This window comes from Clarias gariepinus, chromosome 11 (genome assembly GCF_024256425.1).
Source record: "Clarias gariepinus isolate MV-2021 ecotype Netherlands chromosome 11, CGAR_prim_01v2, whole genome shotgun sequence".
Taxonomy (NCBI): Eukaryota; Metazoa; Chordata; class Actinopteri; order Siluriformes; family Clariidae; genus Clarias; species Clarias gariepinus.
The window spans coordinates 21,417,392-21,432,057 of record NC_071110.1 but is presented as its reverse complement, the minus strand read 5'-3'; the positions used below and the strand labels follow the sequence as shown (position 1 = coordinate 21,432,057).

The 14,666-nt window shown below is 37.2% G+C and overlaps 1 protein-coding gene across 2 annotated transcripts; it reads right to left on the bottom strand.

Annotated features, from left to right (window-relative positions):
- Window positions 1-594: 594 nt before the first annotated feature.
- dhx40 (DEAH (Asp-Glu-Ala-His) box polypeptide 40) lies at window positions 595-12,703 on the bottom strand. Of its 2 annotated transcripts, XM_053507696.1 has the most exons (16): window positions 12,324-12,703; window positions 11,381-11,526; window positions 8,936-9,055; window positions 8,294-8,521; window positions 8,133-8,199; window positions 7,901-8,032; window positions 6,497-6,596; window positions 6,282-6,368; window positions 5,984-6,166; window positions 5,823-5,903; window positions 4,380-4,537; window positions 4,178-4,292; window positions 3,984-4,092; window positions 3,219-3,383; window positions 2,890-3,118; window positions 595-1,066 (listed from the first exon to the last, which is right to left on the bottom strand). In XM_053507696.1, exons 1-16 carry the CDS (start codon window positions 12,496-12,498, stop codon window positions 948-950), a joined length of 2,214 nt encoding a protein of 737 aa, XP_053363671.1. In that variant the 5' UTR covers window positions 12,499-12,703; the 3' UTR covers window positions 595-947. The 2 variants fall into 2 exon arrangements, with proteins under 2 accessions (XP_053363671.1, XP_053363672.1); XM_053507697.1 differs by lacking the exons at window positions 11,381-11,526; window positions 12,324-12,703 and adding an exon at window positions 9,192-9,576.
- Window positions 12,704-14,666: the final 1,963 nt, after the last annotated feature.

Genomic DNA, 14,666 nt, shown 5'->3' with positions numbered 1-14,666 from the left:
GATGCAGATGATATGCGACATAACATTCACCATACTGTTTAGTAAAGAAGTATGTGATTATGGGCGTAAACCATATTTCATATGAAACGTCAGGTACAAGAAAGTTTGTTACGTGGTTTTAATAACGTACTAATTTACTGTCTCTTAAAACTAGTGTAATTTCTAGAATTATAGTTTATTTTCTATACAACTGTCCTGCCCAAAATTTACTTAAACGTGCCTTATTAACAAAGTTATAGAATTAATAATGATTCATTCATTCATTCACTTATTTATTTAAGGATCCACTTAATTTTGGTTAGGGTCGTGCCAGAGCATATCACAAAAATACTGAGCCAAATAGCAGGAGAGTTGTGACACCAGACAGTTGCAGGGCACCATGCATGTGCACACACATTCACTTATTCAAACCTAGGAGCAATTCAGCATAGCCAATCCACCTGCATGTGTTTTGGAGGTGGGAAAGAGCCCACATAGTAGCACATAGTAGTCTATGTGAAGATCAAACCCACAACTCAAGACCAAGTCATGTCATTTTATTAAGCGTTCTTACATTTACAATCATGTACACTTATTACTATATATATATATATATATATATATATATATATATATAAAAGATTTATTAACATTATGAACATCACATTGACCTTTTGGTGGAGGGAAAAAAAGAACATTTATACATATAAAACCAAAATCCAGTTTGGCCAGTGTAGTGGGTGGCTTGTGTAATCAGCATTCATCACAGTGTAAAAGTAGGCAGTGTCATCATTACCTTTTATGTCATACTGTGAGGGAATAATATATCTTCCGAAAATCGGTGAGGAGCGGCAACGAGTTGACCGCACATTCCATTTGCATGTAATGATAGCACAGGCGGAGTAACCTCTAGTACGTAAAAAAAAAAGTGAAACAGTTTTAACTTTATGAACATGAGCATTCTCCCTTCAGGAATGTTTTGTCTGGAGTCGGTTCTGTTTTCGTTGTAAATATCGAGCTCGAGCCTCTGTGATTGAGCTTTCATCATTTCTCTTCTCAAGCTTTTTCGATGCATCTTCAATGGTCTCTGTTAAATAAGATCAAATATATATTATTATAAAAACAGCTATGAAATCACACATGCAGCATAGATTAGTGCAACATCATCCAATAACTGTACAGTTTCTCTTGCACTTATACAAGAACTATGTTGTGTGTAGTGTACATTACAACCCCTTGATAAAATGATGCAATCATCACATTTAGAGCCTACCTAGCCAGGTCTTTTTTCACTTAATAGCAAATACACAAACCACAAATATGACAACTATTTTTGTGCCTCTGTGAACCATACCATATTTTATTTTACACCTTATTTAATGTTAAGAAAAAAGTTTATTACATAGTAATTTGCATTTCTAAAACAAATACTGGTACAAGTCTAAAAATGCAAATTAGCCTACAAATCAGCCTGTGCTTGTTCCTAGTGAGCTGTGTCTAAATTCTGGTGTAGATATAAACAAAACAGTTTATAAAAAAAAAAAAATTGTACATGAGAGTATATGGGTAGAACAAGAAGGACAACAGAGCATCAAGCTACAACATTTCAAAGCAATATTAAAAAAAAATAATATCTGCCAAGCAAAACAAATTAAAAACAAATAGGCAGAAACATGAGTGAGTGTGACGAGAAGCACCTAAGTGAAAACAATTTACATATAGAAAAGCCAGAAATCAGCATCTTAACAGCAGAAAACAAAGGAACAGTAACAAAAGGCAGTCATGAAGTGTGGATAATTATTTGAAGAGATGTTCAGTGATGATTCAGGAATTTATGTTGAAGATGACTGCTTTTTTTTTTTTTGAAGTTTTTGTATGATGCCATTCTAATAAACCATACAGTACAAATATGACTGCGGCACTAAAATATAATTTCTCCACTCATTTATGGTCAGGTGTTGCATCAAGGATCAGGGAAGATGCCAAACATTATTTCAACCATCAATATACTAGTGTACATCAAGATTTTAGACACTTTTTTATTCCAGGATACTAGGGCAACTTGCATTTTTCTTCAGGAAAGCCAAATCCACTCCATGACATGGATAGCAAACAATCCAGATTTCAACCCAATTGAAAATTTATGATGGAAATCAAAGTCAATAATAATTATTCCATGACAAGGCTCAATCCTGCAAAGCAGATCTGTCAACCTCTATTGGAGAAACTTAGAGAACAATACTTCTGTTAGTGAAATCCTGCCTCAAAGAATTTAGGTTGTCATAAAGCCCAGGAAGAAGCAACAAAGTATTAATTGTAGTGATTTTTTCTTCTGAGGAGCCTAGTTTTTTCCTCATTAATTAAAATAATTTAATTACTTTGAGGTATGTTTCACAAATCCAAAAGTTCAGGTATGAAACAAAAACTATGTTGTGAAGTGTATGTAATTTGTATATTTGCTATGAAGTAAGAAAATAAATATTTTTTAGAAAGCTAGACAAACCCAAATGTGGAAATGCCATCATTTTTGCTAGGGGTTGAACTGTATTCTGTCAGAAGCTTGTGGATACCTGGCCAGGATGGATGGTTTGTAAATGAATTATGATAATTCACTGGATCAAACCTGTTCTAGAATGCTGATGCACCCGTGGAAAAATAAAAATAAAGGTTAAAATAAAAGAACTTGAGTGGTCCTGATCTGACCTTAAACCCACTGAACACCTTTGGGATAAATTGGAAAAACTAACTTCACTTCAGACCTCACTAATGCTCAAATAGGTAAATGTACAAATCCTTGGTCCAAAATCTCATGGAAACCCTTCCAAGAAGAATGGAGGTTATGATGTTGTATCTGGGTGTGATGATCAGGTGTCCACAAGATTTTGGCCATGTACCCTCTGTATAACATACCCATTTGTTTTTGTGCTGCTCTTTTCTTTTTCCACCGTTCCATTTCCTCTTCAGTCACTTCCTCCCTAGCGACACTGCTTAGATCATAAACATCAATCTCATGCAGCTTTGGGAGCAGGTCCTTCACCCAGTCATATCGGATTGGGCATACAGTTCTTACATAAACTTTTGATGTAACCAAGACATCATGGAATATAATCCAGTCTAGCTGTTGCTCCTGCCCAAAAAGCTGAAAAAAATAACAAATATGAAAAAAAAAAACATAAATGTGATAAATTATCAATCAAAATAATTACGGCTTAAGAAGCCAGTTCAATAAAAGTCCTTACAGATGATGATGGATGAATTTGAACTGTAGACCCATGTCCATCCATAGTACAGAAAGTTTTTCCGACAGATCTCCTTGCCACGTTAGTAAAATAACCCTGGCAGAGACACTGCCTCAGAAGTTCACTCTTGCTGCCTTTAAATGTCTCGTGTGGAAAATCCTTTAGCTGGAAAAAAATTATACCCTAATTACATGTCATACGTTTTACATATTTATCTAAATCATTATCTTTACATCTAACATTTTTTCTTTCTTTTAAATATAATGTAAGACAAAAATGTAGCCTGTCATATTGCATTCACATTATGAGTCAATTCAGTTTTTTTAGTCAAACTTGATTTGTATGTTATGGCCTACTCCATTTGATGTCTTTTTTTTTTTTTTTTTGGGGGGGGGGGGTCGTGGTGTTTTGTCTTGTTATTTGTTTTTTATTCAAGAAGCTCTGTCACTAAGACAAATTCCTTGTACGTGCAAGCGTACTTGGCAATAAAAGTCTTTCTGATTCTAATTCTAAAGCATCATATTTTAGTCACTTCGGGATAACAATGTGAACACAGAAAACCTGCAAAACATTAGAACACTTCCCCCGAAGACTTTCTTATATAAAAAAAGCACAAAACTAAAGTTAGAGTTTATCCTCTGACTAAAAGTCCTAACACTAGACAATACTCAATTTTTACAAATTATAAAAAAAAATGTATATCTTTGTATGGAGCACCCATCATACAAGTTCCTATATAAGCTCACCACTGTGTTAAAGCAATACCTGTCTCAGGCGAAACAGAATTTCCCTTAGTTGAGTTTCAACACTAAATGCAGACTTGAGTGCCCGCCAATGGATCCAGTGATCTTTACTCCATGCAGATGGATTTCCACTGCAAACAAAGGGCAATAGAGATCAGCAGTCCGATACATTTTGCTAACTTTAAATTAAAAATGGGTTAGAGAATAATGTTTTACCTTGCTTTACATTTTTCAAAGATGCAGTGCAGCATGAGGAAATCATTACAGCCCCCAGCACAAGCTGCCAGCTCTCTGTGTATTAGCTCAGCTTCCTTCAGTTTTTCTGGACGACCTTAATACACAAAACATAAAAATGTATTTACTCTAACAACAACTATTGGAATCACTGTAGTGACAGTTCTGGTGCAGAAATGGCTACCTGGCCGGATGAAGATGTTTTCCACTGAGAGCATTGCTGCCACAGGGAGCATGACCTCCTCACAGCCAAGAGCAGCGGATCTGAGAAGTGCACGGGTAAGCCCAGGAGGAAGAGGGAACTCTACCATAAGTTTTCCCAGACTGGTCACATTACCCTTCCTTTTTAAATCATAATAAAGTGACACATTAGGGCTGCGTTTACAGAGGAGATGTTTTCTTTTCCTGGAGCACCTTGTAACTCAATCGACATACGGTGGTGGCCAAAAGTAAACAAAAAAATGCCTGGTATTATATTAATTTACCCTGTTTATGCATAAACCATATGATGTCACTAATTAGTTTGAGTTTATCGACCTGAAAAGTTGTGCTAATTAGAATCAAACCAAAAATGAATTCCCAAATGTTGCAAATTTCCGTACATGATGTTCAGGAAGCAATCAAGCAGGCAAGAAGGATTAAGCGAGTGCCACCAGATTACTGTACTGATTACTGACTGTTTGCTTAGCCAGATGCAGCGAGTTTTGAAGAATAAAGACCTTTATACTAAACACTGACTGTTGTGTAGCAACTTCTTTGCCAAAATAACAAATTATTTTTTTTGATTGTCATCATTTTAAAAAGTTGAGAATGTCATTCAAATTAACTTTTTTTCTCAAGACTTTTGGCCACCATTGTACATCATACATAGACATCTTTACATACACAGATACCATCAGCTAAAAAACTAGGTTAGCTTGCTATCTAGATTAAATAAAATATCACTTAAGTCTAGTGATGAGATGGTTCCCAATGTAGCTGTGGAAAAACAGGAAACTACTGTATATAGCCACAGTTAAGTGGAATGTCATGTCACATATTGGTGAATTTCCCCCAAAATAGACAAGTTATGTTATGTTGCAACTCTGGAACAATGACAATGAGATATTCATAAGATCATATGTCATAAATCTCCTTATATTTGATTACAAACAAGAAAAAAACATCTTTATCTTGCATGTTGCTTTCCATGTTTGTTCTTTCCACTTTCTCCCAGTTTCGAACTCGTTTGGCTATAGGAGTTTTTATTTAAATAAATAAATAAATAGAAATAAAGCAGTTGCCTTAGGGCAATAAGGGACTGGAAAGTTTAAGTTGATGTTTTTAACTTTTTTTTTGTTTTGTTTTTTTGTGAGAACTAGGGCCACCATGCAGCTTCTTTTAGCAATTGCCATTTGCATTTTGTAAAAGCTCCCTTATTGTTTACAAATCAACTTTTTTCTGTTATACAATGTGAGTAAATCCAGAACAGGGGCATTATATATTTACTGATTATTTCTTCCACATAATTATGAGCTTACTTTTATGTTAAGCGCATAACCCTAAACAAACAGACTACACAGAATAGGTATAAACATGTTCCATCAAGCATACCACCTACAGAGCATCGTTAACAAGCATTAACAACCTGTCAACTGCATCAAACTGGTAAAGCTTCTTCAATGCATCCAAGATGAACCTTTCTTCCGGATGGTCTAAATAAGGAAACCTGCAAACACAGTGACAGATTGACCCTGTTAGAGGTACCTACACCCAAGTACAAGCTTTAAAGCTTAAATCAAGCAATACCTGATAACATCATGAACTCCAAGACACTTGAGGGTGAGGATAACAGAAGTGAGGCTAGTTCTCTGTATTTCGGGCACGGTATACTCGGGCATGCACTTTTCCCAAAACTCCTTATTATAGATTCTGAAGCACTTCCCTGCTGAGGTTCTTCCAGCTCTGCCTGCTCGTTGCTGAGCTTCACTTCTGCACAGTAACACCGCCAGAACATTTAGACACAACCCAAAACTCTCATACACAAAACGCAGCATTAAAATTCAAGGGGCAGGTTTATGGCTTAAACATTACATACTGTACTCACTTTGATATTGGTACCACGTCAAGGATGTCGAGGCCAACCCGTGAGTTGTGATTCAACTGTTTCACAAATCCACTATCAACAATATATCTGAAAAACAAATTAAATGATAACAGGGCTCGTTGAACGGATTTCACATGATTAAGTGCTGAATATTTCCCAAAATATTTTTTCAGCGTTATAATATCCTATATTCATTTTGAGAAAGAATGCCTTACCTGACTCCATTGATTGTGAGTGATGTTGCTGCAATGTTGGTTGCCACTACACACTTCCTTACACCTGCAGGAGCAGGCTGAAATATCTGCCTTTGTTGATCTGAAGGCACAAAAACAACCAAGCACAGGAAAATATACTTTTACTGGCTATGACCATAATAACATACAGTCGTTTTTTTCTGAACATATATGCCACAAATGCCTGTATGAAAATACAGTATTCAAACACAAAAAAAATGTTTGACACAATATAGGAAACAGAGCTCTAATTATAAGGCAATACTTATCTTATACAGAAATCCTCACATTGGGGTCAGTGTCACACTTGTCTTTACGTGTGTGAACAAGATGTCTACTGCGCATATTCTGTATTTCTTTTACATGTCACTTTATTGTGTGTCCTCAAAAAATAGCTCAATAGAGATGCACCAATTGAAATTTTCTTGGTCAAAAAAGAAAAGTCTGACATGCCAATTCTGATCCACTTTCTGTCTAAAAATCATAGCATAGACAAACATTTCTGTAACATTTTCTTAAAAGGAAAATTAAGTATATTTATAATGAATGATTATTATTAAATAACTCTTTTTGTAACCCTGCACACTTTTCTTTACACAATGTTTAATAAATCAAAAAAAAAAGTTTTTTTTTTTTTTTGTACCAATAAAATCCAACTGTAAATGAGGCGATAGTTACCCAGGAGGGCAAGGGCTATCACGTGCTTCCTTCAGGACATGTGACACCAGCTGACCGCATATTTTCAAACTACTGCTCACGTACTCATAAGGGGTGGGAGTAAAGTACTGATCCACATGTGTTTGCAGATGCCCATGACTGGCTAGTGTATGATGAGAGACTCGCAGTGTATGATGAGAGAGAGAGCAAGTATGTGCAAGTATGCCAACCCTCCCCCAAAGAGTACAGGAAATCCCTCTTTGAATTCTTGATCTCCGGATGCTAGGGCAAACCCTTTTCCCAGGGGTTTATATGCGGTCGGCACAAAATCTGAAGTTGATTGGCAAATTAACAAGCATGGCCAATCACACTAAAAAACAGCCAATTCCGGTCACTGGCTAATTAATTGGTGCATCTTTATGCAATACAAATATAAAGTATGGGGAAAATATGTTTGGTGTTTAAATAAATAACTAAAAATCTTAGTATAACATAGCCTATAGGGACGGGAATCACCAGGGACAAGCCAACATGATATTATCACGGTACATAAGTGCCAGATTCAGTTTTTATTCAATTCTGTTTGTATTATGTTTTTTAATTATCTAGATATAATACAAATATAATTTGTTATATATACAGAATATTCTGTTTCAATTCTAAACAAACTTCCTACCACACAGAATGCTGTGCTGCCTGCCAATCTGTGAATAGTTTAGAACACTCTACCTGTTGGCATGGATCCATACAAAGGCAGAATAAGAAGACCTTCAACTGTCCTATCATTCACATCATAACGATAGTCTATGGATTCTGCCTTTTCAAACAGCATGTCACAGGCTTTCTCGATCTCAGATTGACCTGGAAGAAACATATTAATTAAAAAGGTAAAAAAAAAAAAACACAATAATGAATGAGGACTACAGCTACCAAATAAAATAACAAATGTTATCATATGTACCTGTCAGAAAGACGAGGATATCACCAGATGCTTCATTAGTATGAATGTCTAAAGCCATCTTCACCACCTTAGAAAACAAAGATCATTCGGACCATTACATGCTCCATTTGTTTCTTCATGAACCCTCATTTTAAAGCTTTTATGCCCAAACCCCAACTCACAGCTTTTAGATATGCAGAACCATCTTTTTCTTTTGGTCCAATCAAACTGCAGAAAAGTTCTTTTACAGGGTAGGTTCTCCCTGAAATCATAAATACAGGACAATTCCCCAAGAAGGCACTAAGTTTGTCTGTTTCCAGAGTCGCAGACATCACTACCACCTTTAGAGGAAGCGCACGGCTACAGGAGCCTCGAGATGGAGTCTTTTTCAACAATCCAAGCAAAATATCCTGTAAGAAAAAAATGATGTGAGGACTGGATATACAGCAAAGCTAAATCTTAGTGGAGTTTAACAGAAGTTTACTTTAAGGGGGGAAAATGTACAAAAGGCGAGTCAAACCAGGACCATGTACAAGGGGCGAGTCAAACCAAGACATTAGAGTAAAACCGATTTAAAGAAGAACTTAAGCACAATGCAATTGTGCACATAATCATTCATGAACACTACTTGCACCTGACATGAAGTTCCTGAGCTCCTGATAAGCCAGCTTTTCATATGTGAAGTAGGCAGTCCGATCATGGCTTCGGAGTACTAAGAAAACTTTCTACCTTAATGGTTTGACTTAAACATCCCCATACGTCAAATAGATACAAAAGACTTTAATTATTCCTGATACACATAAAAAATTAATGGATGATTATACCGTGTTAAGGCTTCTCTCGTGGACTTCATCGAGAATCACAACACTGTACTGAGTTAAACTTGGGTCTGCAAGGACTTCCCTCAGCATACAGCCATCTGTCATGTACTTAATCAAAGTGTCCTAAAAAAAATAATTAAAAATTAATAATTAAAAAAATAATTAAATTATTATTAATAAGTAAAATTAAATTAAATAAATAATAAGAAAATAATAAAAATAAATAAATAAATAAATAAATATATATATATGCACTCACCTAAAGGATTATTAGGAACACCTGTTCAATTTCTTATTAATGCAATTATCTAATCAACCAATCACACGGCAGTTGCTTCAATGCATTTAGGGGTGTGGTCCTGGTCAAGACAATATCCTGAACTCCAAACTGAATCTCAGAATGGGAAAGAAAGGTGATTTAAGCAATTTTAAGCATAGCATGATTGTTGGTGGTGCCAGACGGGCCGGTCTGAGTATTTCACAATCTGCTTAGTTACTGGGATTTTCACGCACAACCATTTCTGGGGTTTACAAAGAATGGTGTGAAAAGGGAAAAACATCCAGTATGCGGTCCTGTGGGCGAAAATGCCTTGTTGACGCTAGAGGTCAGAGGAGAATGGGCCAACTGATTCAAGCTGATAGAAGAGCAACTTTGACTGAAATAACCACTCGATACAACCGAGGTCTCGATTTCAGATATTCAAATGGTAGAGTCAGAATTTGGCGTAAACAGAATGAGAACATGGATCCATCATACCTTGTTCCCACTGTGCAGGCTGCTGGTGGTGGTGTAATGGTGTTAGGGATCATGGTGTGAGCCATCGTTTAAATGCCAGGCTACCTGAGCATTGGTACCTGAAAAATTGGTGTTTCTGACCATGTCCATCCCTTTATGACCACCATGTACCCATCCTCTGATGGCTACTTCCAGCAGGATAATGCACTGTCACAAATGTCACAAAGCTCGAATCATTTCAAATTGGTTTCTTGAACATGACAATAAGTTCACTGTACTAAAATGGCCCCAAAAGTCACCAGATCCCAACCCAATAGAGCATCTTTGGGATGTGGTGGAATGGGAGCTTCGTGCCCTGGATGTACATCCCACAAATCTCCATCAACTGCAAGATGCTATCCTATCAATATGGGCCAACATTTCCAAAGAATGCTTTCAGCATCTTGTTGAATCAATGCCACGTAGAATTAAGGCAGTTCTGAAGGCGAAAGGGAGTCAAACACCGTATTAGTATGATGTTCCTAATAATCCTTTAGGTAAGTGGATATACATATATACAGTGGAACCTCGGATTACGAGTAACACGGTTTACGAGTGTTCCGAAAGACGAGCAAAGACTTAAAAAAACGAGCACCAAGTATCATGTATAACGCATGCGCTTCTTGTTTTGACACCGAGCGTTGCGTCATCACAACTGAGCCAACGGTTTTTCTCTCTCTGGCGCTGCGGGGAATTCATCTCCCCTGCTCGTCTCTTACTGGTATAATCAACATCTGTGTGTGTGTGTGTGTGTGTGTGTGTGTGTTTTTCTTTCTCATGCGCTGCAGAGTGTGTGTGTTATGTTTGTGCGCATAACTTGACATCGCCATTTCACACACAAACACACACACACGCTCTCTTTCTCTCTCGCCGTTACTGTGTGTCAGTGTTTAAGTGTGTGTGTTTTTTTTTTCTCTTGCGCTGCAGGGTGTGTGTGTTATGTGTGTGCGAATAAGCAGTAAACTGACTTCGGCCATGGTCGTTTCTGTTTAGTGGGCGTAGCCTGTGACGTATTATCATGCAGCTCCCGCTGAGCTCCTGTCTAGTGTAAATGCAGGCCGGTTCTCGGTGGTTCCCAGTCCAGCACCGGCCGAGGCACCTGGCACCAGCACCATTGTAGTGGAACTGAGGTTTTAGTGCGCGTCTCTTACTGGTATAATCAACATACGTCTGTGCGTGTACTGTTTACTTTAACACTGTGACCACGTGCGGAAAACATCTTTTCTTTTGTGTCTGTATGCATGTGGGTACAGCGCGCGTGTAAAGCAAAAGCAAGTCTCATTAGAGAGGTTAAAGATCCCTTTTCTCTCTCTGTATCAGCCTGCTCTTTGTGTCTCTGTGTGCGCGCATCATTGGGCACCCAGATGAGAAGGGGGAGAGGGGCTTTCAACACACATACACAGCGCCTGCGCGCACAAGCGGAAACACTTATCTGTCGCGATTTATTTTTACTTTTTTTTAAAGGTAAAGTGCAGGTCAATTTGTTTCATTTTTACTTTTAATTTGTGTTAATTGTTTTATGTATTTATTTTTTGGGGCTGTGGAACGAATAATTTAAGTTTCCATTACGAGTGTTTTAAAATACGAGCCCGTTTCCGAAACTAATTATGCTCGTAATCCAAGGTTCCACTGTATATACATGTTTAAGCACTTAGAATCCACTTGTTTCTTACCTTTGTGCTGCAGTCATCAAAGCGCACCTGATAACCAACCTGGTGCCCTAAACTGACCCCCATCTCCTGAGAGACTCTCTGAGCGACAGTGATGGCTGCAACTCTCCTCGGTTGTGTGACACCAATTTTCCCATCTTGACATAAACCTAAACACAAATGTATTAAACAAATTTATTTGCTTAATCAAATATCTGCTTAATAGTCAAATTAGAGAGCAGAAGCATATAGTACTTATTTAAGGAGTCAATAGTTGTGCAGGCAAGTACTATTTTAGAATACACACATCTTTTTAAAACAAACTAGCAATGTGACAATGCATTCAGCTTCTGTAGCCATTGCCTGGGTCTCCAGATCTCCAAGGGAGAACTGTGGGACAATGATGAACAACCAATGGCTTTAGCAACCAAGAAACCATCTTGTTAAACATGATATTCAGGTTGTGATCCAGCAGACATAGATTGAATGAGTGACATCAGAATTTGCAGAAGTCTTTTTGACTCTACGCCCAACTGCGTTTACTGTGTGAAAAAAACAAATTATTTGCTAAATTTGATTAGAATAGTAAGAAAATCGGGATATTTATAAAAATTGTATTACAGTACTTAGGATCGAAAAATAAAACCGATATTAAATGTAGGTATGATGATGATGTCGCGTGATCACCTGGTGATTCCCATCCCTAGTTGGTATCATTTCAAAAATTTTGGATTTCACTTCTGTCTCCACCACTTTATTACAGTCACTACTTCAATAGGAATTGGAAGTTTTCCAATTAATATCACACCACTTAATGAAAGTTACATAGTCATGCTGTTACTTGTTACTGTTAGATGCTAATAATAATTACTGATGTTAACAACTGAAAATCGAAACTATTTTTAAAACATATTTTTAACATAAGTTCTTCCTGTACTCTGTGCATTTGCAGACATTTGCAGCTCACCAGCCTGATGCAGGTACTGCGGCAGCTGCGTGGTCTTCCCGCTTCCGGTCTCACCGGTTACAACCAGGAACTGATTTTCCTTTACAGCTTCTATTAGTTTGTGTCTGTGTTGATAAATTGGAAGTTTTTGGGACTCCGCGTCGCCTTTCCAGCTCGACTCTTCTGGCTTCGACATACCGTACTGTAACTAAGGCAGTTATGACGTGTTCATTTGTTCAAACTGTAGAGAAAGGGAACCAACGCACAATAAAACATGCCTTTTCTTCTTTGGTACTACTGGTGCTTTGAAAACATTTTACTCACAAATGTTGAGTATATTCAACAACTAATCGCAAAGGATAAAACACACAACGTTCTTTAGCGGCGTTGTATTTCCTGTAGCAGTTTCTTCTTCTTTAAGGGCTTTTTAGCAGTTAGAAGTCAGCTTGTATGTTCACTATCGCCACCTGCTGGATTGGATTGTGGACCAGCAGCTTCAATTCAATTTAATTTGATTAAATTCTATTTTATTTATATAGCGCTTTTAACGACGTTAATTGTCGCAAAGCAGCTTTACAGAATAAATAAAATATGGAAATTAATTCGAAAAGTTTGAGGAAAAGTGTATAAATTATAATTATCAGTTTGAAAGGAAAACAAACCACGCGTGCACACACCTGAAATCTAAATTCCTAAATTCACTTCCCTGTTCCAGTCTCATTTAATATATTTTTTTCTCTTCCCCATATTGTATTCCTTTTTTTTTTTAACCATATTGACCTAATCTCAATCTGGTTATGATCACTTCCTCTCTCGGGTTCCTGCAATATACTTTACCAACACATAGACATTTTTGTATGCTGTACATGTGTCTTTCTGTGTCACCTGTGTCCCAGTATACTTGTCAGATTTTGTGCATATGATCCTTGATGATTTTCTTGACTCCAGCACTAGTTAATAGAGTTTCTTTGAACTGTGTGTGTGTATATTTAGTGGTAACTTAGTCAGCATATTCACTTCCTCCTTTCCCTTAATTCTTACGTGAACTGAAAACCAAAGAAACCTTCACACCCATCTTATGTAGTTGCAACAGGGTATGCAATAGTTTAAACAATATATCCTGCCTGCATACTTGGGAGTAATGTCTAAATGTGTAATATTTACACCATATTTGTACATGAATAATGTGGGTCTCCGTACAATGTACAATTGTACAATACCTGTAAAAATCCCTAAACGTAGAATACTTTCACATCATATTTTTTGGAGTTGTGGTTTAACAGCATGTGTCTGATATGGAATCAGACTGGTTATTTATTTTATATATACTCTATAATCACATGTCACAAAAAACAAACACTAGATCTTTAGTAAATGAGCCAATCCACATCTCTACTGAGATCTCAAGACACACCTGCTGTTGCCTCCTAGCTATCGGTGCACAGTGTAGCATATGTAGGTGTATTATCTGATCCTCAAAATCTATCGTTTGAAAAGTTGGAGTCCATTTCCGTTTGTCTGGCAGACTTTATACGTTATATTTATATACGCTGTAAGCTCAGTTCTGAGGGCATGACTATTTGGTTCAGACTATCTGGCAACACAGGTGCTGACAAACTGCCAGATTCATTTAACACATTGTGTTGATAGTTCCTTCTATTGTAAAGCTAATAATATTCCTAATAAATTCAACTGAACATACTGACACTTTGTCTGTTGCTTTCTTTTTACCAGCCAGAGGGAAAAAAGGAATGAAGAAAGGTGCAACTGTATGCCCTATTTCAGGGGCCTTGAACCATTTGAAATGATAAATTTTCTCCCACTCATTTCTTTGATGTGGTTCTGTACTATAACCCGTATTGGAGGCACTGCGTATTTGTCTTTGATCTTCTGTTGTAGACTTAAATCTATGGATGGCATAATGAGGTAGTGCATGCAGGGTGATACATGGTGTGTGGGGCTGGTGTTTATTGAGGCTATGTTCATGGATACTCCCTACCCTACCAAAGCTGTAAAATGTAGACTTATTATGCTCCAAATACTCCCACAAGATTGCCTAAGAAGGATGTGACTAATTGTGATCTTGTAAAATTACCCAACAGATAATATCAGTTGTCATTTGCAACAGTGTTTCTCACACTTCAGCCTCCATAGCTGATACTAGGAAGAAAACCAAATGGAGGAAGAAAAGATTGGTCATATTGGTTGGTTACTGTCGTATCAATTTAGCTTCCAGTTCTGACACCTTTTCTTGTTAGCCGGCCAGATCTTTATCAGCAATTTGTGCTATATTAGCTGTTGGACCAGACATTTGTGACCTGCCTAGGTAACCACTGCATACCAAGAACACCCCATAAAACATGT

Coding starts and splice junctions, on each gene's coding strand:
- dhx40 (XM_053507696.1), bottom strand. CDS start 12,498: ATGTCGAAGCCAGAAGAGTCGAGCTGGAAAGGCGACGCGGAGTCCCAA. Junction 8,033..8,132: donor TATCCTCGTCTTTCTGACAG/GTACATATGATA, acceptor TGTTTCTTCCAG/GTCAATCTGAGATCGAGAAA. Junction 6,369..6,496: donor CTCACAATCAATGGAGTCAG/GTAAGGCATTCT, acceptor TTTGTTTTTCAG/ATATATTGTTGATAGTGGAT.